Here is a 24473-nt window from a genome sequence, read left to right on the forward strand (position 1 = left end):
TGCCTGTCCCGATGCACATTGGTGGAAGTCTGATTTGCTGAGCTGCTGTGGTGAATAAGGTCGGGAGTTCCAACTGGATTTAATCACTGGGCTTTCCGCAGCCCAGGGCACCCCTTTCCCGTGTCTGCTCCGTGACGCCGGCTGGATTTATTAATTTTTAACTGAGAACAGGGGCAAGGGTCCAGTGACAGGACACCTGTGCAACGCAGCAATAGTGTGTTAAAGCCCCCACCCCAGAAAAAAAAGCACTCCTGGCGAGGTAGATGGCAGATTAACACGGGAGGAGGGCAAATTCCCTGCTCCAACTCTGTTAAGGATTTTTAATGCACTTTTAAAAAAGTGTACACGATACTCTTTTTTGTCCAGCTTTGCGAAAGAAAGTTGCTTCCTCGCTGCAAATCCTCCTCATTGCATGCCTGGTGGGTTTTTTTTTCTCAGCCCCCCACAGGATTTGGGTGTTATTGGCAGAACCTGCATTTTGTTGCCCATCCATAATTGCCCTTGAGAAAGTTATGGTGAGCCACTGTCTTAAACCAGTGCAATCCAAGTGATGTGTTGTTAAAGGGGGGATTTTTTATAAGGCTTTTTTTTCCCCCTCTGGGATACACCTCACTTGTACTTACTGGCCAAGTTGCCAGTGGGTGCGGTGTGACTTTGTCCTTATCCCTCTTGAAGGATTACTGGAGGGGAGTTAGGCAAACAGCCTCTATATCCTGAGCAGCAGAGCTGAGTGGTGACACATGGACATGGTGCTGTTAAAAAGCCCCCACAGGAGGCAGCCCTGACGCTGCTGGGCGTTATTTAGCTATGGCTCGTATTTCTTGAGCGATCAGACCCCCCCACCCCTCCCCACCGTCGCCAGTCCATCTGTGTTTCTGGGAGAGAGCCCGTTAGACAATGTGCGCTCGCCAGACGCTGCTGCGCTGCCGACCTTTCCGATGCCCCCCTCGCCCTATCGTGCTGGCACTAGCCATCGCCGTCTGCTTGGTGTACCCATCCCTCACTGTGTTCCGCCTCCGAGCAGGCAGTTTCGGCTCTCTGCTGCTGAACCAGGCTTCCTGGAATAAGTCGACGCAAGTTCCAGCCAACGGGGAACGATCCGAAAGGGACACAACTTGCCTCCCTGCGGGACTGGATGCACTCCTGAAACTAATCGAGGTGAGGGAAAACAGCGACGGTGTGAGATACTTTCAGTGTGTGTGATACTGGGGACACCTCCTATCAGAGAGGAGTTTGTAAGCTGTCGTATTGTTTATTCAGAGACTGAACAAATGAAATACTGCCATTAGGTATTGGGACTGGATTCTTTGGACGTGTTTTTACTTTGGGAGTGTCGCAGTTTTCCACTGTAAAACTTTTAGACTCTGGGAGACCAACAGGTTCGGTTTAAGCTTTCTGACTTACCGTTTTAAGCTCAAATGCATGGTAGTAACAAGGCAAAAAGACAAAGTGGTATAAAACCTTCGGGGTTAAGAGTTAACAACAGTCCTTGATTGAGGGGCTGGGGAGATAGAATTTAACTTATTTTTAGTACTGGACACGATGAAACACTTCCAACCAGCGGATGTTCCAAGACTTGGTTCAAGAGTTCAAGTAGTGGGGGAAAGACGGCGCTAACTCTGTGCATCTGTTAGTGATCTGGTTTTAAACTTGGGAAGTGATACATTATCAATCCTTCCGATCGTCCGATTGCAACAACATTGCCTGCCTTGTATGAGTGGGGAAGTCACGAACCTCCCAATGGACAGCACCCTGTTCAATGTGTACGGAATTGATACGGCGCCCATTCGGCCCATCATGCCTACACAGGCTCTCCAAACCAGCATCATGACTTGAAAGCTCAAATTTACTGTGGATTCTGGAACCTGAAACAAAGACAAAAAAAAGAATCGCAGCAGGTCTGACAGCACCTGCGGAGAGAGAATAGAGCCAGTGTTTCGAGTCTGGATGACCCTTTGTCAGAGCTAAAGACAAAGAAAATTGGACTAGATTTATACTGTAAGCGTGGATGTGGGAGGGGGGGGGGGGCGGTGAAGCGAGCAGTGGAGTTTGTGTAATTGACCAAGATGCTATAGACAAAACGACAGAGAGAATGTAAATGGTGGTGAGAAATGATACTAAGGAAGATGTGCGCGTCTAACACTCTGGTCTATTGCATTCGCTACTCCCAATGCGTTTTACATCAGAGAGCAAGCACAGACTAGGTGACTACCTTCAGTCCGTTCAGAAGCAGCACCCAGACTCCGGTCACTTGTCACTTAAATACACCATCTTATGATTATTTTTAATTTTAATTTCTTCTATTGGTGCTTTTGTCCACTTCTAAATCTTGCTTTCCATCTTGTTTCCCCCCACCCCCCCTCCCCCACCGTCCCCCTGGCCCACTCGGGCCATCTACCACATGCGTCAGGTCTGTACCTTTGTTTTGCCATTTACACATTCTGATCTCTGACTGGACACCATTAGCACCATTCTCAGCCTTTATCACCATCATTTACATTCCCCTTGTCTTTTTGTCTATGATATCTTGGTCAATTACACCCAGTATAAATCGTGTCCTATTTTCTTTGTTTTCAACTCTGATGAAGGCACATCTAAACTTGAAACAAAAATCAGGCCCATTGGCTCTATTGTCTCTCCACAGATGCTGTCATACCCACCAAGATTTTCCGGCAATTTTTGTTTTTGTGTGAGCATCATGACAAACTTTATTTTAAAGTTTATTTATTTATTAGTCATAAGTAGGCTGACATTAACACTGCAGTGAAGTTACTGTGAAAATCCCTGAGTTGTCACACTCTGGAGCCAGTTCGGGTACACTGAGGGAGAATTTAGCATGGCCAATGCACTTAACTAGCAAGTCTTTTGGACTGTGGGAGGAAACCGGAGCACCTGGAGGAAACCCAGACATGGCAAGAATGTGCAGACTCCACACAGACATTGACTCAAGCCAGAATCAAACCCAGATCCCTCATGCTGTGAGGCAGCAGTGCTAACCACTGTGCCAACATGTCACTGGACTTAGTGCCACTTCTCTGCCTTTTCCTGTACCCCTGCACATTGTTTTTATTCAAGTGATCATCTAGTGCCCTCCTGAATGCCTCAATCAAACCTATCTTCATCACATTTCCAAGCAGTCATTCCAGTCCTGAACCAGTCACTGTGTGAAAAAGTTTTGGGAGACTGCCACGTTACTGTAAATTAGAAAGTAGGTGCAACTTGTTAACTCTGAAATGTTACTGGTATATATACAGGTATTTGATTTCTCAGGAATGTAAAACTATGAAACTTCTTACATCTGGTATTTTTCTGTTCCTTTTTAACAACCCTACTTTTTTTGTAATAAATCCAAACTCCCAGAAGAGCTGATAGAGGTCTATAAAATTATGAGAGGCATAGATAGGGTTGACAGTCAGAATCTTTTTTCCAGAGTTGAAATGTCTAATACTAGGGGGCATATACTTAAGGTGAAGGTTCAAAGGAGATGTGAGGGGCAAGTCTTTTACACAGAGAGTGGTAGGTATCGGGAACGCTCTGCCATGGGTGGTGGTGGAGGCAGCAATGATCAGGTCATTTAAGGGGCTTTTAGGTAAGCACACGAGTATGCAAGGAAGAGAGTGATAATGGACCAAGGGCAGGGAGAAGGGATTAGTTTAATTTGGTGTCATGTTCGGCACAACATTGTGGGCCAAAGGGCCTGTTCCTGTGCTGTACTGTTCTATGTTCCTTAGTTACCTCTGGGTACATCTCTTCTGCCTTATTCCTTTTAAATCAGGTTCCCTTTAATTTAGATTCTTAAATTAGAAATGCCTTATTATTCATACAGGGTATGGGAAAGAGAGAATATTTATATCTGAGTTTTCAAATCATGGTCTACTATTACAGGATTTGTAATTTAACACCACTTAACCTGGGAATTTCCAAGTAGGGTTGACAATTATTGTTAAACTGTCGACAGTTACCAGTTATTCATTTACAATCAGTAGAAACTGGATTGAAACTGAGATTGTTTTTTCCTGGGACACTTTAAGGTCACAGATATATTTTCCCTTGCACTGTGATCTAAGATTGAGTGTAAAGACGGGATGTAAACAGGTAATGTTTAACCTAGTGTTTCACCATTTCTTTTTCAGAGGGACAGGCAATACTAAATATTGGAACAGTTCTGTGTTTGACTTCAAGTCTTATATGCATTTATGCAGCATGTGTGGTTGTTAACTCCATGTAACAACTAGTTATTTCATATATTTGGAAAACAGGATTTGTTCCTGGTTCAAGAAATAACAACCTGACCAGTATTATTGGTGATGTCTTCTTAACATTTCTGGGACTCAGATTCAGGAGAACCTAAGCTGTCAACATCATTTCAGACATCAGATGTACACTAATTAACCTGCATTTGTAAGCAAGGAGAACATTCAAGAACATAGTACTGAAATGTATACTGAAAGGAATGGATAGAATGGATGTGGGAAAGATGCTTCTATTAGTGGGCGGGACTAGATCTGAAGGCACAGCCTTAGAGTAAATGGATGATCTTTTCGAACCGAGATGAGGATGAATTTCTTCAGTCAGAGAGTGGTGAATTTATGGAATTACAGAAAAGCGTGGAGGCCAGGTCACTGAGTATATTTAAGACAGAAATAAATAGACTCTTGACTGGGGAGGGGAACCAAAGGTTGCGGGGAAAAGGTGGGAGAATGGAGTTGAGAAACTTATCAGGCCATGACTGAATGGCGGACCAGACTTGACAGGCCAAATGGCGTAATTCCATACCTATATCTTATATATAATTTGATTGTTTTTATAAGTGATATAAGAAAGAGGAAGTATAGAATCATACAAAGGATCTCTAAAAGCTATAGATTTTTAAATGGGGTTTGATGAGCTCTAGAGAATATGAGAAAGCAGCCTGAGGAATCACAAAGTCATGTGTTTTCTGTTGGATCAGATTTCTGGATTTGTTGACTTACTAATATAGTGTTTATGTAAATAAAAACTGCAATGATAATATTATTATCCTTTGAGTGGCTTACATTGACTTTTGGAAATAAGGATTGTGTGTCCCAGGAATGTGTTAATGTTGTGATAGTCCCTATGAGTATTTGAAGGTAGACCCCACACAGAAATGTTTGAAAACTATTTACATTAATGATAAATGATGTGGAAGAGAGTACTTTTAGTAATACTACAAACATTGCTGATTTCTTCCAACTGTGTAGCTGATGACAAGTAAAGGAAATGTAATACATTCTCACGTTGATAAATGTGATTCTGAAAATGCAAGAAAAGAAGGGATGTTTCTTATCACAGCTAGTAAGAGAATGAATCCAATATGATTATTGAGTATGTAAAGTGGTTTTGCCTTAGTAATCTGCTGTTTGTGTTTCTGTATACACAAACACCTGCTTTCTAAAGGATGTCAAAACATTGATAAGAGATAAAGAGCAGCAACAGGGATGATTTCAGGACCCAGGGCTCTAAGTTGTTAAGAAGAGAGTGTGTCAGAATTGAGCATGTTTTCATTAGTGAAATGTCGATTTTGGAGAGATGTCCAACATTTCTGAATTGCAAAGATGCATAGATAATTAACGTTGAATTGAATACCAAGTGACACAATTACTCTTCAGTCGAAACTGGACAATACTTTGGTTCATTTGGAAATTCAGGATATAGGGTTAAATATAAATTGAGAAGTTCAAATTTTGCAAGCACAGGACCCATGGGATACAGAAACTATAAAAAGTTTATACTATGCAAAGCAACTTTTGAGAATTCTTGATGGGATGTGGCCCTCACTGGCAAGGACAGTATTAGTTGTCCATCCCTATTTGCCCTCAAGAGCAGTTAAGAGTCAACAACATTGTTTTGGGTCTGGAGCAACATGCAGGTCAGACCAGATAAGGGCAACAGATTTCCTCCCCCAGTGGATATTAGTGAACCGGATGGAGTTTTATGTGTATCAATGAGTGTCATGGTCACCATTCCTGAGATTAATTTTCAAATCAGATTTTTAAAATTAATTTGTTTGTTTCTTAATCCAACTTGTCATTTATCAGTCATTTGCATTATCAGGTACAATAAAGAATACCTTTGATTCAGTTGGTAACTTTTTAGATCCTCTCTTGAGAAGTTTCAAAAAGTTGATAAAATCCATAAAAATCAAATTATCCATAGCTTTCAAATGACAGAACATTAAATTGAGGCCCTATTCTATCAAATTGTTGTAAAATATCTCAACTATGCTTTTGAGGAGGAGCATGGGATCATTGCTGTAGATATATGTCTTGTCCAGTAGCTAGAATAGCTTGAATTTTCACTACTCACCTCACATATAGTTGACTTTCACATATACTGGATTTTCAGACAATGTCAGTGCCGATTTCTACTTTTCCAGCATCTGTTCAATTTCAGCGTCCTCTACAGGGCATCTATGAGCAGGGAAACTGTTCAACCAGAGTGAAGAAGCCTCACAGATGGAAAAGCAGGAAGTTTAAAAAGAAAGAAACATGAATTACATTTATAAATCTATTAGACGCAAAATAAAGATTAGGTCATACATCTGGGATTATAAGAAAGAAATCAAGAGCCAAATTCAAAACAAAACCTGTAACTTTGCTTTTATTCTGAGGGAATGAGACCCCAAATTTGAAAAATTTGTTTTTTCAGAGTACAGAGGAGATGTTAGACAATAATTAGATTTACTGTACCCTTAAAAGTAGTTACTCATTTAAACAAGGCTTATGATTTTCATCCGCCTATAGTGCAATAATGGATAATTAGACTAAGTCTGTGCCAAAACATTGGTTTCTGTGTAGATTCCACTTGCAAGGATTGAACAGTGCATCCTGCATTGGAGCTGCATATCAATAACTGTGCATGTGTGGATGTCAGAACTTCTGCAAGTATTCCGCAGTAGTAATAGTGAGCTTGGACAGCCTCACCAGACACCAAAACCATTAAATCTATCAGTCATATATTTCGTTGCTTTCAAGAGATTTTTCCTCTATGCTGTGTTTCTATACATTATGAGTGACTACATAGCATCAGCTGTAAACTCACTGAGCTAGAGTGCAGTGGAGGCAGAATCAATCAACTGATTTAATAAGGAAATAGGTATGTTTCTGATGAAAAACAGGATATAGGGCTATGGAAAGCAGGCAGGAAAGTGGAGTTTAGAGCGGGATAAGGTCAGCCATGATCATGTTGAATGGCAGAGCGGGCTTGAAGAGCTGAATTGCCTACATCGCTCCTAATTCCTATGTTCCTCTGTAAGACACTTGAGAACACCCTGAAATCATGAAAGTTTCTACATAATTGCAAGTTCCTTCTTTTTTAATGAGCTGAATGACATTTCTTCAATGCATCATGCTCATATTTTTTTTACTTTGGTTAAGCAACAGCTGCTAGAACACGAACAAACTGCTATGTGCTTGCTTTATTCACCAGCAAATGTCACTGGTAACCACGGCAGCTGGTTCCATGTAAATGCCACTGGTCTCTCTGTGGCATCACATCATAAGCAAAGCACACTGGCATTGTGTAACTAACACAGTATAACATCATTGCAATACTTGATGGATTACCTGTCACTATGACAACGGAATATTTTTCCGATCGGTACACAATTGAACTTCCCAAATACTGAAAACTGCCACACAGAAAGCAGACAACAAATAAACACATCAAATATGCAGCATATCTCTATTGTAATGGGAAGAGGAATGGATATTGAGAATATGAAGCATTGAAGTGGCAGCAGATCTTATAAGAGTGTGGGAATTGGCGGGGGGGAGGGGGAAAACAAGCAATTGGAGTGGAGAGAATTGGAAATGCCAAGAACCATCCTTTCCCACAATCTATACTCCAAATGGAACCTGGCGCTGTTGGTGGCAACTTAGCCCATCACACAATGCCATGCTACCCATTATCTCCCACTTAAAAAAGGAAAACAATACAATAAGACAGAGAGTGAAAAGAAAGAGGTATGCTTGTGGTGGGGTAGAGGGATGGGGGTGGTGTGTTTCTGTGGGAGTTGGGGGAGAGGAGAAAGAGAAAGAACCAAAGACTCCACAATATCACTTCAGAGGAAGAAGAGAGCTTACTGTGTACCATTGCATGAGGGATTGATCAGTAATATTTGAAACTGAAATTTGCATGTGTATATAGAATGCATATATAGATGCTGCATAGGGAGCTGTTGAATAGAATGTTTGTTCTATAGCTGGAAACATCTGTAATCCATTGCTGACGTAATTTTCTCTTGTGAAATAAACATTGTGCTCAACAGCCTTTCCCCTGTGGCATTGTGTCCTGCATATTTGGACGAAAAAAGAAAGTACTCCAATTTCAAACAGATTTGAGACTCATGTTGGTGTCTGCTTCAAGATTTGAGGCAGTAAGATTCATGAAATCTTTTCTCGGTTCACAGTTTGAAGTAATTTAGTACAATGTACTGTTCTGTGAGACCAATACATTAAAGCGTGAATTGGAATATGGCAGTTGAGTTTTCTCTTTACCCTCTGTAATGGTAGTACTACACTTCATTTTCAAAATGGACTTCAAATTGATGTTGGATTCCTGTTTTAAAATTGCGTATGCATTTTTTAAAGTGGTGGAGATGTATCTATAAATTGAGGTGCACTTATGAATATTGTGAGTTGGAACTCTAACTCTTGCAGAATAGAAGACTATTTATGTTATGTTTTGAATTCCACACTTCTGTGCAAGATAAAGATGCATAATGTGTGGAATAATGCCTGTTTTAAAATTTCAGGTTAAAAATTTAAATTTCTATTCTTACCAGCAGTTTTTGTAATATTTAGAATTTTTTGAAGGCTAATTGAATTTAAAAAAGGTGGATAGATTGCTAGTTATTAGTTTAAAAAAAAGGAATCATTTAAAAGTATCCCAAATTTATAGAATAAAATGTGTAACATTTTTTTCTTGAAGAATGCTTCTATTCTTTCACACCAGCTTACTATTTGGGAGGTCAAGTGCCATGGCAGTCAGGTCAGCATTTAGCAAAAGGCAGAGAGTCCTGCAGTGGTAGAATAATAAAAACTGTAGTTGCAGATGCCCTCAGTGAGGCTCACATATGTGTCCCATTCCTGTAAAGTGATGTTTCAGAACAGACAGTTATTTCTATGACTGAATTTATTTAGCTTGTGTTTTATTTTTACAAAGTCAAGCACTCATGGGTTAATTAAACCTGGTGCAATAATTACTATGCAAGAAAGAATTTTATTATTTTCACATTCTAACACATGCTAAGGGTTTTATTAAACTGTTGTAGCTTGCTTAATTTTGAGTGTGTTTATTTCAGAACGTAGAACAGTAAAGCACAGGAACAGGCCCTTCAGCCCACAATGTTGCGCCGAACATGACACCAAATTAAACAAATCCCTTCTGCCTGCCCTTGGCCCATGTCCCTCTATTCCTTGCATATTCATATGCTTATCTAAAAATCTCTTAAATGCCCCTATCATATCTGCCTCCTCCACCATCCCTGGCTTTCCAAACACCATCACTCTGTAAAAAACTTGCCCCTCACATTTCCTTTGAGCTTTTCCCTTCTCACCTTAAGCGCATACTCCCTGGTATTAGACATTTCAACTCTGGGGAAAAGATTCTGACTGTCGACCTCTCAAATTTATAGACTTCTATCAGGTCTCCCCTCAGCCTCTGCCGCTCCAGAGAAAACAACCCTAGTTTGTCCAGACTCTTACTATAGCTCATACACTCTAATCCAGGCAGCTTCCTGGTAAACTTCTTCTGCACCCGCTTTGAAGCCTCCACATCCTTCTTCTAATGTGACGACCAGAATTGAATGCAATACTCTAAGTGCGGCCTAACTGAAGTTTTATAAAGCTGCAACATGACATCCTGTCTCTTGTACTTATGTTCTGCTTTTGTTAAATTTGAAATGTCTGAAATAAGTACTACTCGGAACTCAATTGAGAGCTCATTACAACAGTTTAGTTGCTCTGATTATGTTCCCAGGTTAACTTCAAAGAATATGATTGGGTTTTTATGCTTACATATGATTCTGAGATAGACCACTGAAGCAATCATGTCATGTGTCATGTTTAAGGTGAGTTTGTGGAAAGATAAATGAAAACTGCGGAGAAGTGATTTATTTCATTATGCTCCTTTCATTTACTGCATCAGATGTCATTGAAATCTAATTTTTCATCTGCAGTTTGTCACGTCAGAGCTATTTTAAAAGTACAGTTATTTATTCTTTTATTCAGTGGTGTTGACTGACTAGTATGAAACCAAACTTATGGGATAACTTTAAAAAATATACAAAGATCATACATGCTGGGACAGTGAAGTTAGATTATGTAAGAACTTAATTTAGCATTAGATATAGTAGACTTTTTGTCTGGCAGTCATGTGATAGTTCTATCACGCTTGTTGTGTGACAGTCACATTAGTTTCTTGGCCCTGTTATATTTGGTTGTGGTCCAGGATGTGATGATATTACCAACACACACTAACAATTTAAAACTGCTGAAGCGAAGAGTGACAAAAGCTTTCTTACAGAATGCAGGACAGTGGTGTTATACCAGTTTGTTCAAGAACATCTATGTTCATATTTGTTACAGAGATTTATCACTCCAGTGTAGACAAATATTAAGGGTCTTAAAGGGCACTTTGCAGCAAGCATCTGAAATAGTTCCTCACTCAGTGGCACTGGAGACCTTTGTACTTGAGCCAGTAATGAACAGATCCTATGGATTAAAATTGCTGCCTATGCAAGCTTTTGAAAAGTACCCCATTTTTAGGAAAGCAGAATGTATTTCTTCCAAATATAGAATCCCTACAGTGCAGAGGGAGGCCATTTGGCCCATCAGGTCTGCATTGACCACAATCCCATCCAGACCCTATCCTCTTAACCCCACGTATTTACCCTGCTATTCCCCCTGACACTAAAGAGCAATTTAGCATAGTCAGTCAACCTAACCTGCACATCTTTGGACTGTGGGAGGTAACCAGAGCATTTGGAGGAAACAGGGAGAATGTACAAACTCCACACAGACAGTGACCCAAAGCCGGAATTGAGTCTGGGTCGCTGGTGCTGTGAGGCAGCAGTGCTAACCACTGTGCCACCATGCTGCCCAATTCATACTTGGCGTCTTTTACATTTCAGGTGAAATTTTGGTTCCATGAAATTAGGATGGCCAACAAAGTTTTTTCACTTTTGTCATTCCTTCTGATCCTTTTAAATAAAAATCATTATACTATATATTTCTTGGATCAACAGCTAGTATTTATACAGTGAGTTAATTTAACAAAATCTTAGGTGGTCCTTCACAGATTTATGAAGCAAAATTTGACACCAATGCAACATGAGGGCAGATGGCCAAAATCTTGGTCCAAAGAGATCTTAAGGAACATTATGATCATGAGGGCTTAAATGGTTCCCCTCCTTCCCCACTCCATTTTACCACAACACGTTTTTTAAAAAATGGCTATGCTTACTGGATCAAAGAGTGTTTAACTGTTAACATGTTTTGACTATAAAAACACACACACATGGGTCCATTTTTTATTGTACTTCCTCAGGTTGAAGAAAAATAACAAAACTGCTTTGACTTTCAACACAAACACACTCAAAGTTCACACTCATACAAATAGATTACAGACTGAGAGGATAGATTAAGCAATTTAAAGCAGTACAGTTAAAGGAGTATACAGTTTTTGAAGGTCAGTAACTTGGCTCACCTCAGGCTGAAATCGGTGGTCATTCTGGGTCAGTGTGGAGGGAGGTGGTTTTAAGGTGTAGACGGACAATTTGTCTTCTAAAGATAACAGTTGCGGAGTTGAATTCTTTCTGAAATCTTTATCTGCAGCACATGTTGATTCAAAAAACAGCACACCTGGTTCAAAACTTGCCAACTGCCTGGAGAGAAAGGAAGAGCCCACACAGCACTCTTGCTTCTTCAGCATCTTACGTGATTGTGCTCTGGTCTGCAAAGAAAAGCAGGCACTTAAACGCACCGGAGAGTTAGCTGTCTTGTCACATAACCCTCCCTGTCCAACTGCTTAGTGACCCAAATGGTCATGGCTAGTGCATTTCTGTTGTAACTTGATTAAGTAGTCTCACAAGACCAGGTTAAAGTCCAACAGGTTTATTTGGTAGCATGAGCTTTCAGAGTGCCGCTTCTTCATCAGGTGAGTGGCACTCACATGATGAAGGAGCAGTGCTCCAAAAGCTCATGCTACCAAATAAACCTGTTGGACTTTAACCTGGTGTTGTGAGACTACTTACTGTGCCCACCCCAGTCCAAAGCCAGCAACTCCACATCATGGTAACTTGATTAAGTTATTGCTGAGAATTCCTCTCAACCACAAGCCTTTGTCTGAAGTGGTGGTTCACCGCCCCGTTGAGATTGGATGTACTGAGAACATGGATAGAAGATATGGCTCATTCACATTCCTGAGGGAATGCTCTTGCAAACAGGTAGTCTCAGGTCATCTCCGATTCAATGACTCTGAAATTTCAGAGGTACAGTGATGCTGCCATGTTGAAATGTGATTCCAAATCACTGGAATGTATCTTTAGACTTCCTAAAATTAGTAATGTCCTGTCGGTAAATTCATGGAATCTCTACAGTGCAGCCGGAGGCCATTTGGTCCATCGAATCTGCACTGACTCTCCAACAGAGTATCCTAATCAGGCCCTATCCCCATAAGTCCACTTATCTATTCCACTAATCCCTTGAACCCACACATTCTGGGACAGTAAGTGACAATTTAGCATAGCCAATCAACAATCTGCACATCTTTGGAATGTGAGAGGAAATCTGATCACCTGGACAAAACCCACACAGACAGTTACCCAAGGCTGAAATCAAACCCTCGTCCCTGGCAGTGTGTGAGGCAGCAGTGCTGATCACTGTGCATGGTTTCACAAAAAGACTCTTCAGGGACGGAAGACAGGCAGAGAAATTTAGGGAGGGATTTCCAGAGCTTAGGATCTAGTCAGCTGAAGAGAAAGTTACTAATATTAGAGCAGTTAAAATCTAGAATGCTCAAATGGCCAGAATTAGAGGAGTGCAGTTATCATAAAATCATGGGATGGAATTTGTTCCTGCCACTGGGAGTCTTGTTTGCTGGTAGGAAAGCTGGGCAAAAACCACAGTCACTTCCTTTGGGGAAGGCTTATTTAAATAGCAATGGCAGGCCATTCCCATGATCAAGGACCCTGATGTGGAAATTCCATTCTGTTACCATCCACACCGTGTGGGGCATCTCAGTAACACAGGGGCAGCACGATAGTGCAGTGGTCAGCACTGCTTCTTCACACGCCAATGCAATTGCTTAAGTAGACACTTGCTGAAACACCAATGTTCCCCATCCTGCACCACACCTTCTTCTTGCATGCTTTCCTATTCAGATAATTATCCAATTCCTTTGAGAAACCCTTGACTGAATCTGCCTACATCAGTCTCTCGGGCAATGTATTCCAGATTCTAATCATTTGCTTTGGTCACTGTGTGGAGTTTGCACATTCTCCCCATGTCTGCGTGGGTTTCCTCCCACATTCTGAAAGACGTGCTGGTTAGGTGCATTGACCCAAATAGACGCTAGAATTGGTGACAAGGGATTTGTCACAGTAATTCATTGCAGCATTAATGTAAGCCTTACTTGTGACTAATAAATAAAAACTTTAACCTTTAAACACCCTTTCCCCCCAGCACGTCCACATTAATGTCAGCACCACCAGAGGCATGTGGTAATTACCGGTAATGAACCCAACAGAGGCCAAGATCAAGAGATCACCAGCTGGGGAGGTCAGAAGGAAGAGCAGGGGGTAGCTCCATCCCTCCATACTCCAACTCCTGGGTCCATTGATCAGAAATTGAGTGCCTGTCAATGAGGGACTGCATGCTTCCCCCACCTTGAAGACTGCATGAAAACATGACAGTGTTTGCTTTTTGGGCTCCACACACACAACATCCCCACCCAGTGCTGGTTGAGTACTAGCAGTGAAGGTTGAATACTTTAAGTGGGCATAATTTTCTCACTTAACAGCTTCAGTTGGCATTGGGGTCAAAGTGTCACCCATGAGACCCCTTCCTGGATTTAAACAGAGCAAAAGCAGAAAGATGGTGGCATTCCCACCTAGCACCCTTCCATCTCATTAAATACTTCTTGGGAGCCTTGAAAACATGCTTCACGGGAAGGAGTCAAATTCTGTCCAGAGAATGATGGAATGGTTACTTCACAGAAAGAGACCATTCAGTCCTTCTTATCTGTGCCAACTCTGTGCAAGAGCAACCTAGCCCATCCCACTCCCTGTTAACATTAACTATTATTATATGATGGAGGCATAACACAGCAGCTTGTAATTTACTTTCAGCAAGCTTAATCTGCAGCCAACTCAGCAGAGATACAAACCCCATATAATTTCCCCACTGTTTCAGCGGTGTCCATTTATATATATTCTTTCACAGGTTGAGCCAATTACTGTTACCTGTATTTAATAAGGCATTTAGCTGAACAATGCAATTACTAAAGTAGACACTTGCTGAAACATTGATGCTCCCCACCCTGCCCCAACCTTCCCCAATAGCCTTGCATGTTTTTCTATTCAGATAATTATCCAATTCCTTTTAGAAAGCCTTGATTGAATCTGCTTACATCAGTCTCTCAGGCAATGTATCCCAGAATCTAATCACTTGCTGCATAAAAAAGATTTTTTGCATATTGCCTTTGGTCCTTTTGTTGTTCAGCTTAAACCACAGTCTTCTGGTTTTTGACCATTCTACCAATGAGAGCAGTTTCTCCTATTTCCTCCTCTATCCTGATGGCTCTTATATTTGATCATTTCTATCAAATCTCTCCTTGTTTGCCTCTGAGGAGAACAGGCACAGTTTCTCTCATTTATCCACATAATTGAAGTCCCTCACACCTGGAACCACTGTCAGAGATCTTTCTTGTACTCAGCCTGATGACTTCTCCTCCTTCCTAAAGTGTGGTACCCAGAAATGGATACAAATATCCATTTGAGGCCAAAGCTATCTTTTATACATGTTCACTATAACTTCCTTGCTTTTGTATTCTGTGGCATTATTTATGAAGTCCAGGATCACAAATCCATATGAATTAGCTTTTCACCCTGCCTTTCCACCTTTGTGTACATTTATGTCCAGACCCTTCTGCTCCTGCATTGCTTGAGAATTATATCCTTTGTTTTATATTGCCTCTCCTCATTTTGCCTACTAAAATATATCATTGCACACTTCTCTGCATTAGGAGATTTTCACAGTAGCTTCATTGTAGTGTGAATGTTAGCCAACTTGTGACTAATAAAAAAACTTTAACTTTTAAATTTAATCTGCCACATGTCCGCCCATTCCAGCAACCTGTCTATATCCTTTTGAAGTCTATCACTGTCCCCCTCACAGTTGACAATGCTTCCAAGTTTTATGCAATCTGTAAACATTGCAATTATGTAAATTTTAAGGTGTGGGAGTCACAGATTAGTCAGATAGACAGTCACAAACACAAAGACTTTATGATGGTTAAAGATACTTAACTGTATTAAGAGTGACAATTTCGTCTTGACATTTAAGCTTGGCAGTTAGGAAAATTATCTGATCTGCAAGAGGTGAGAGCGTTTCACTGATCCTGGAGGACAATTGTATGGATGACGCAAAGTGTATTGATCTCAGTAGCTTGTGGCGATAGATTTCTGCTCGGGAGCTGAAGTGTTAGGAAACTCTTCCCCTGTTCTTCCTTCATCTGAAGAAAGCAGCTGTCTAATCGAGACTGCCCCCTGCCTTGGAGAACCTATTATTTATTTCTAGGGATTGGTTATTTACCCAAGGTCAAGCATTTGTTCAAATAACCTCTGGTCATTGACCGTAGGACAGGTATAAAGGTGTCACATCCACCCTGTTAGCTCGGTCATCTTTTAGTTTATCTCATGCTGGATGCCATTTGTTAGCCTTTACATGACACTATACAAATAGAGAGTGCAAGAGGATGTAAGATGTCATACCAACAACTTAGGAAAGGCAACATGGAAGCCTGACCCCAGAGATCTCGACATTTCCAGGGACTGTTTATGTGTCTTTCCAGAGAGAGAGAGAACTTCTTTTTGCCAGATGGCCTCATGTTATGCCTATTAACTCCATAAAAAATTCTAAAATATTCTGATAAGAATTTTATAATATTTTGTTTCTTACAACTCTGCCCTGGACATTGAAGTTAAGATTATTTATATAAATGAAAACACAATGGGTCATATACCAATCCCGTTATGTGCCAGTCTGAAAGAAAACCTGTTCACCACTATATTTCCTGAGTTACTCAACTAATTTTGAATATGCTGGCCACTGTCCCTTCATTCCTTGGGCTTTAACCTTGCTGACAAGCCTGTTCTGTGGCACTTCATCAAATGCCTTTTGGAATCCAGATATACCATATCAACTGCATTATCACCATCAACCCTCTGCTAATTTATCAAAAATTAAGAATAAAGTTTTTTGACATGAGTTGTCTTTCCCTCATGGAAATGCAACTCAATTTTAACGGAACTGGGATTATGGGAGGGATGTACCCAAGAACACTGCAATCAGCAGTGAAGTGGTATAGAGCAAATTGTTGGGTCTACGGGCTGACAAATCCCCAGGTCAGATGGATTTCACCCTAATGTCTTGAAAGAAGTGGCTAGTGAGACCGTTGATGTATTGGTTTTAATTTTCCAAAATTCCCCAGAATCAGAAGTGAGCTAGAAAGATAGCAAATTTAATTTCTTCATTCAGAAAGAGATGGAGACAGAAAGCAGGAAACTACAGGCCAGTTAGCTTAACATCTGTTAAAGCGAAAATGTTAGAAACAATTATGAAAGATACTATAGCAGGGCAATTGGAAAAATTTAAGGCAACCAGGCAGAGTCAACATGGATTTGTGAAAAGGAAATCATGTTTAACCAATTTTTTGGAGTTCTGTGAAGAAGTCACACGATGTGAATAAAGAGGAATTGTTGGGGTGCCAAACCAAAGGTTATTGTGGAAAATAAAAACTCATGATGTAGGGAGTATCATGTTAGCATTGATTTAAGATTGGTTAACTCAAGGAAAGAGAGTTGGTATAAATGACTCTTTTTCTGGTTGACAGCCTGTAACTTGCGGTGTGCCGTAGGGATCTGTGCCAGGTCCTCAACTTTTTACAATTTATGTAAATAACCCGGATGAAGGGACTGAAGGTATGGTTGCCAAATTTGCTGGTTACTCAAAGGTAGGGAGAAAAGTAAGTTGTGAAGAGGAGAATGTGTAAAATTCTGTGGGCTTTGACAAGGTAGATATGAAAAGCATATTTCCCCTCACAGGGGAATCGAGCCGACTTACAAAGTAAAGAGGTTGCTATTTGAGATGGAAGTGAGGAGGAATTTCTTGTCTCAGAGGATTATTAGATGTGGAATTCTCTTCAGCAGAGAACATTGAAAGCTAGGTCACTGAATATATTCAAGTTAGTCAGATGTTTGATCCATAAGAGAGTAATGGGGTAAGGCAGGAAAGGCCACAATTAGATCAGTAATGATCATATTAAATGGCAGAGCAGGCTTGATGGGCCTATTGCTCTTACTTCTTATGAATATATGACCCCTTTTTATGTCGGATAACAAAGTTCCCCTATTTGAACTATTCTATAGTTTTTAAATGCTTTTGATGTCTATCTAGTCAAAGCCCCTCAGAACTTTTCATTCTTCTAAACTCCAATGAGTAAAGGCCCAACCTTCCCTCATAAGACAACCCCTTCATCGAGGAGTCAATTTAGTGGGCCTTCTCTAAACTATTTGTAATGCAAGTGTGTCCCTTCTTTAGTAAGCTGACCAAAATTGTACACAGTAGTGCAGTTTCACTAATGCCCTGTACACTTCTCGCAAGACTTCCCTACTTTTGTACTCCATCCTCTGTGCAATAAAGCTCTCTAATTTCCTTGCAACAGCTTCCCACTTGTTGCTTCCTAGAGAATGCATCCAGTTGTATAATGATACCTTTATTGTTTCTTGCCTCTGATGAGATAGATTTTGTTATTGATCCCTGCAGGACATCCTTTCTCTCCAACACTGTAATATTCTCTTTAATTAATACTGCCACTTATTTTTTGCCTTTCTCTTGGAGGACCATGAGACTGAAGAGATGACAGACATAGATTACAGAAGGCTGAAACCATGAGGGATTTGTAAACAAGAAGTGGACTTCAAAATGGAATTTTTTAATAACTGAGATTCACATAGATCAGTGAGGTGATGCATGTACCAGAGTTTGCACAAGACACAGGCTCCAGAAGTTTGGCTGCCCTCAAAATTATAAATGTATTCCATTTTTAAAAAATCATATTATACAGCAAAAATATCAAAGACCATCCTTTCACCAAGTGTGCCTTTCAAGTATTGTCACTCACTAAGCCATTATAAGTGTTGTTAACTTGAAACTTTAAATCATGTAGATGGAATAAATATAGCTTTAAATTACAGGGAATTGTGTGCTATAGGCTGCATAAACAATTTATTTATGGATCGTAAACTGTAGTTTAGAATTTATATACACTATTACTTTTACACTTAAGTGTACCAGATGCTGCAAGGATGAGAATGCTTACAAAGTATGTAACAACAAAATATATTTCTATGGTGTCATGGGGTAGCACATTGGCACAGTGGTTAGCACTCCTGCCTCACAATGCCAGGGACCTGGGTTTAATTCCCAGCTTGGGTCACCTTCTGTGCAGACTTTGCATGTTCTCCCTGTGTCTGAGTTGGTTGCCTCCGGGTGCTCTGGCTTCTTACCACAGTCCAAAAGAAATGCTGGTTAGGTGCATTGGCCATGCTAAATTCTTCCTCAGTGTACCCCAACAGGCGCCAGAGTGTGGCGACTAGGGGATTTTCACAGTAACTTCATTGCAGTGTTAATTTTAGCCTACTTGTGACACTAATAAATAAACTTTTAAAACATCTTGAATGAAGTTTTCAGCTGTCATATTTTTAACATTTGTGTAAATGTAGATGTTGAATTGTGGAATACAGGCTGATTACAGAATGACAGAAAAATTGGACCTTTTTTGGGCTGATCTAATCTTAACAACATAGTTAAGATTGAACTGCCAAGTTTGTTAGAGTTTGGCAGTCTGTACTCAGGAATAGTAGAAATCTGTATTTGGAAGAGTTTTTTTTAACTTGGGAACATAAGCCTCCTCTGCTTTGACATCTTTTGAGGCACATACAGGGTCCTGAGAATTAGATAACTTTGAATTCAAGAGGCAGGTCTTGAACTCTCCTACAGAAAGTATTTACGCTAATGAAATCTCAGTTTAATTTAAAATAGTCCTTGAGAGGGGGCCAGTGGGGTCAGCCATATAATATTTTGGCAGGCAGATTGTTTAAACAGAGCTATGTTTTCATAGCTTCACTACAAAAATTCTTTTTTTTCCCCAAATTTTGAAACAAAATGAAATGTGCTATGAAACATACTTCATACTGTGAAGCACTAGCTGCTCAGGACTATTAACACTGGTTTCCCAAATTCATGGTAAGGTAATTATGTGGATTCTGCCTTTTCTGTTTGGAGCCAAGTCTGTAGTTCTTGATTTTTTTAAATCGTTTGTGGGATATGAACATTGTTGGCTGGACCCACATTTATTGCCCTTCCCTGAAGACATCTAAGAGCCAACCACTTTGCTGTGGATCCGGAGGTATATGCAGCCAAACCATGACGATAGGACATTAGTGAACCAGATGGGTTTTTTTTCGACCATCGAGAATGGTTTCACCACTGGGGAGGCAATGGCCTAGTGCTATTATTGCTAGACTCAGTAAGAAGTCTCACAACACCAGGTTAAAGTCCAACAGGTTTATTTGGTAGCATGAGCTTTTGGAGTGCTGCTGCTTCACCTGATGAAGGAGCAACACCCCAAACTCCACTAGATGACCTTCGTCAAAGGTCATTTAGACTCGAAATTTAGGCTCTGTTCTCTCTCCACAGCTGCTGTCAGATCTGCTGAGATTTTCCAGCTTTTTTCTGTTTTCGTTTCAGATTCCAGCATCCACAGTATTTTGCCTTTATCTTTTGACCGAAACCAGATGCACATCTTTACCTTATCGGTTCTAATCACTTGCAATAAATGGGCGTCAGCTTGGCTCATTTGGCAGAATTGTTACCTCTGAATCAGGAGCTGGTGGGTTAAACCACCCCCTCTCTTCCTGATTCGTCAGTGCACAATCAAAGTTTGAGAATCCTTTGCCGTACTGAAGAATTCTGTGTCTGTAAATGGAACTGTCTTTCAAATGAAATGTTAAATAAAGACACCCTCCCTATACCTGTCCAGACCAATGTTGAAGATTGCATGACATTTCCAAGGAATTCCAAATTTCCAAGGAAATTTGGTACGTCAGCTACGACTCCCACCAACTTTTACAGATGCACCATAGAAAGCATTCTTTCTGGTTGTATCACAGCTTGGTATGGCTCCTGCTCTACCCAAGACCGCAAGGAACTACAAAAGGTTGTGAATGTAGCCCAATCCATCACACAAACCAGCCTCCCATCCATTGACTATGCCCGCTGCCTCGACAAAGCAGCCAGCATAATTAAGGACCCCACGCACCCTGGACATTCTCTCTTCCACCTTCTTCCGGGAAAAAGATACAAAAGTCTGAGGTCACGTCCTCCAACCCTGAACCCTAACCACCACCACAGAAATCCCCCAGCACTTTCCCCATGGAGCTCCCCCAGATGGAACAACCCCATCCCCCCACTCACCCATGGAACACTTGCCCATGCAAAACTTCCCCTGGCATCGCCAGGGGCTGATGCCAGGGTACTACTGTCTAGGCATGACCTTCTACCCACCCAGCCCCCTCCCACCAAGGACTTTACTCAACTGTGTCCCTCCAGTGGGTTCTGCACGCCACTTTGTTCCTGATGTGGCCTGGACTGGTGGGGCTTCCCACTGGTGTTGAGGAGAATCTGGCATGGGGACCAGGGTGGGAGTGGTGAGGGGGGCAGATTTCAATTGGACCATCATCTGCATCCCAATAGGGTCTGGACTGCATCACATGAAGTTATGTCCTTTTGTTTTAACACAAAGAGAAAATACAGCAAGTAAACAGTAGGTCAACATCTATAAAGAGTAGAGAAAAATGCTTACCCAAAATGTCCTAATCTGTCTTTTCACCTTTTTTATTCATTCATGGGACATGGGAGTCACTGGCTGGCCAGCATTTGTCGCCCATCCCTAGTTGTCTGAGGGCAGTTGAGAGTCATTCACATTGCTTATGGCTCTGGGGTCACACGTAGGCCAGACTGGATAAGATTTCCTTTCCTAAAGGACATTAGTGAACCAGATGGGTTTTTCCGACAATGGTTTCATGGTCACCAGTAGATTCTTAATTCCAGATTTTTTTTATTGAATTCAAATTTCACCATTTGCCATGGCGGGATTCGAATCTGAGTCCCCAAAACATTAGCTGACTTTCTGGATTAATAGCCTAGCGATAATAGCGCTAGGCTATAGTCTATTGGGTGTGCTGTATATTGCCATCATTTTTGTTTTTATTTGAGATTCCCAGCATTGCAGTTTTCCCTTTTCATTTTACCTTTGTTTCATTGCATGGTTCATCGTGTATGGGGTGTCAGGGAGGGCTTGTACCTCTGGTGGGGGAAACGTCCTTTCAGGGCGGTTTGTCCACCCTTTGTCCCCAGCTGGCACTCAGCTCTCACCTGTGGTTCCCCGTAGCTGTTTGCATGTGACAGTGGACACACCCCAGGCAATGGCTTAGACAAGCCGGCTAAACCAGGTGAGGGTAGCCGATGGGTCTCAACCCTCAGTGAGATAGGGAGATGTCTATCCCAGCATGTGAAGACAGACTCTGGCGGATTGAGCGAACGAGACCAATGGAAGATCCAATGGTCAAGAAGGCGGTCTCTGCAAATGTCGTGGAACACGAAGAGCAGAACAAGACACAGAAGACATCCTGGTCATCCACTGTGCCTAGTCCCATCTCCAGCCGTCTTGACTCTTGTCTTGCACTGGATCTAGATGGGAATTGGGAAGAGAGAGTGAGGCTGATGCTGCACAACTCTCCCTCACTTTAATCCAAATCAAGTGCTAGTCTCGACACCATCATCGTCAGTGTCCTGTTCTGTCAAGCTTACGAAGCAAGGTGTATTGCTGAAGCACAACTTAAATGCGAGCTGCACAACTCCAGAGCCACCAGTGCAACAACTACAGTGTCTACGCAAGTCTGTCCAATATGTGCCAGGACATTCCATGCCTGAATTGGCCTGATCAGTCATCTTCGGACGCACCGCAACCAGCCTCAAAATGACTAATGGTGTCAAGGTCCTCATCAATGATGATGGACGAACAACAACAACCTTAAAATAATATTATCGGGGGGGGGGATTCTTCACGCAGAGAGTGGTGGGAGTGTGGAATGAGCTGCCGGATAAAGTGGTAAATGCGGAGTCACTTTTAACATTTAAGAAAAACTTGGATGGGTTCATGGATGAGAGGGGTGTGGAAGGATATGGTCCAAGTGCAGGTCAGTGGGACTAGTCAAAAAATGGTTCGGCACAGACAAGAAGGGCCAAAAGGCCTGTTTCTGAGCTGTAATTTTCTGTGGTTCTATGGTTCTAATATTCTGGATGGATTTACCAATGGCATTTAATTCCTTATGTACCTCAATCAAGTTGTTAATGGCTTCTCTAAAGAACCTATTTTGCTGTTTCCCTCCCCCTTCCCCACTTCCAGGGTGTACCTGTCCAAACCCAGGAATTTTATAGTCCAGACCATGGAATTAATATGGCTCGGGGGCACCCATGGCCAATCACCTGGCATTATCTGGCACTGGCAGAAGGGGTAGGAAAGTATTGAAGAAAACAGGATTTTCTCACTGTTGATGAGAAGGCCTCAGTTATTACACAACATACCTTATCAGTGCCTGGAAGACAAATAAGAATAAGTACCTTCCAATTTTTGATCCACTTCACCTCCCTGTTCCTGGTCCCCCTGTAGCAGGAGGAGTCTGAGGTGGGGCCATGGCCCTAGGTTTCACTGGTTTCTTTGCATGGGGTTGACAAATGAGCAAAATAAGTAAAGGATAGGATCATAGACATGGAAACATAGAAAATAGGAGCAGAAATAGACCATTCAGTCCTCTGAGCCTGCTTCGCCATTCAATATGATCATGCTGATTCTGTATCTCAGCACATCACTCCTACACTCTCCCCATACCCATTCATACCTTATGAGTCCAGAAATCTATCCACTTCCTTCTTAAGTGACTTGACCTTCAACTTGTGCAACTTCACTGCAAGCAAACATGCCAGCACAGCAAGCAATTAAGAAGGAAAACAATATGTTCGCCTTCATTGCAAGAGGATTTGAATACAGGAACAAAGATGCCTTAGTGGAATTGTACAGGTCCTTGGTGAGGCCATACCTCGAGTACATGTGCAGCTTTGGTCTCCTTATCTAAGAAAGGATATAAGGAATTCTCTTCTGCCGTTGAGAATTCCACAGGTTCATTACCCTTCCTCATTTCAGTCCTAGCTAGTCTACTCTACATCCTGGGACTGTGAGTCCTTGCTGTATGCCCCTCAAAGGAAGTAACGTCTTTGCATCCAGTCTCACCAGCTCTAACAGAATTTTAGACCTTTCAATTACATCCCCTTTCATTCTTCCAGTCAATGCAGATCCAGTTGACCCAATCTGTCCTCACATGATAATCCTGCCATCCCAGGAATCAGCCTGGTGAAATTTTGCTGCACTCCCACAATGGCAAGTATATCCTTTCTTGTTTAAGGAGATCAAAACTGCTCATACTACTCAAAGTGTGGCCTCACCACGGCTTTGTACACCTCTATTAAGGTATCCTTGCTCCTGTATTCAAGTCTTCTTGCGATGAAGGCTTCTTGCAATGAACATTGTTTTCCTTCCTAACTGCTTGCTATACTGACATGCTTACTTTCAGTGACTGTTGTACAAGGACACCCAGGTCCTTTCTAACATCAATATTTCACAATCTATCATCATTGAAATAAAACTCTGCTGTACTGTTCCTCCATCAGAAGTTGATAATTTCACATTTATCCATGTTATACTGCATCTGCCATGTATTTGCCCACTCACTCAACTGTCTAAATTACATGCTTCTCACCACTCACATTCCTACCTAGTTATGTTGTATCCATAAATTTTGAAACATTACATTTGGTTCCCTCATCCAAATCACTGATATAACTTGTGAATAGTAATGCTGAAGGAGGGCTGTGGAAGGAGGGGGTGCGAAGGTGATGGCTCACGAGGGTCAACGGGGGTGGATGAAGTAGACAAACAATGCGAACAGTGGAAAGCAGAGGGGGGACCAAGGGGAGGCAAGCCAAACCCAACAAGGCTGCTGACATCCTGCACGGTGTGGGGAGGACAGCTGGGCTGGAGAGATTGACATG

The 24473-nt window shown here is 41.5% G+C and overlaps 1 protein-coding gene across 1 annotated transcript in view; it reads left to right on the forward strand.

Annotated features, from left to right (window-relative positions):
* Positions 1 to 868: 868 nt before the first annotated feature.
* Positions 869 to 24473, forward strand: part of cped1 (cadherin-like and PC-esterase domain containing 1) — a 222056-nt gene continuing 198451 nt past the window's right edge. The window contains exon 1 of the mRNA XM_080191117.1: positions 869 to 1158. Within this exon, the coding sequence (XP_080047243.1) occupies positions 898 to 1158 (261 nt within the window). The 5' untranslated portion in view covers positions 869 to 897. The remainder of the gene's footprint in view (positions 1159 to 24473) is intronic.

Source organism: Carcharhinus amblyrhynchos, chromosome 6, assembly GCF_965287045.1.
Source record: "Carcharhinus amblyrhynchos chromosome 6, sCarAmb.v2.hapA, whole genome shotgun sequence".
Lineage (NCBI taxonomy): Eukaryota > Metazoa > Chordata > Chondrichthyes > Carcharhiniformes > Carcharhinidae > Carcharhinus > Carcharhinus amblyrhynchos.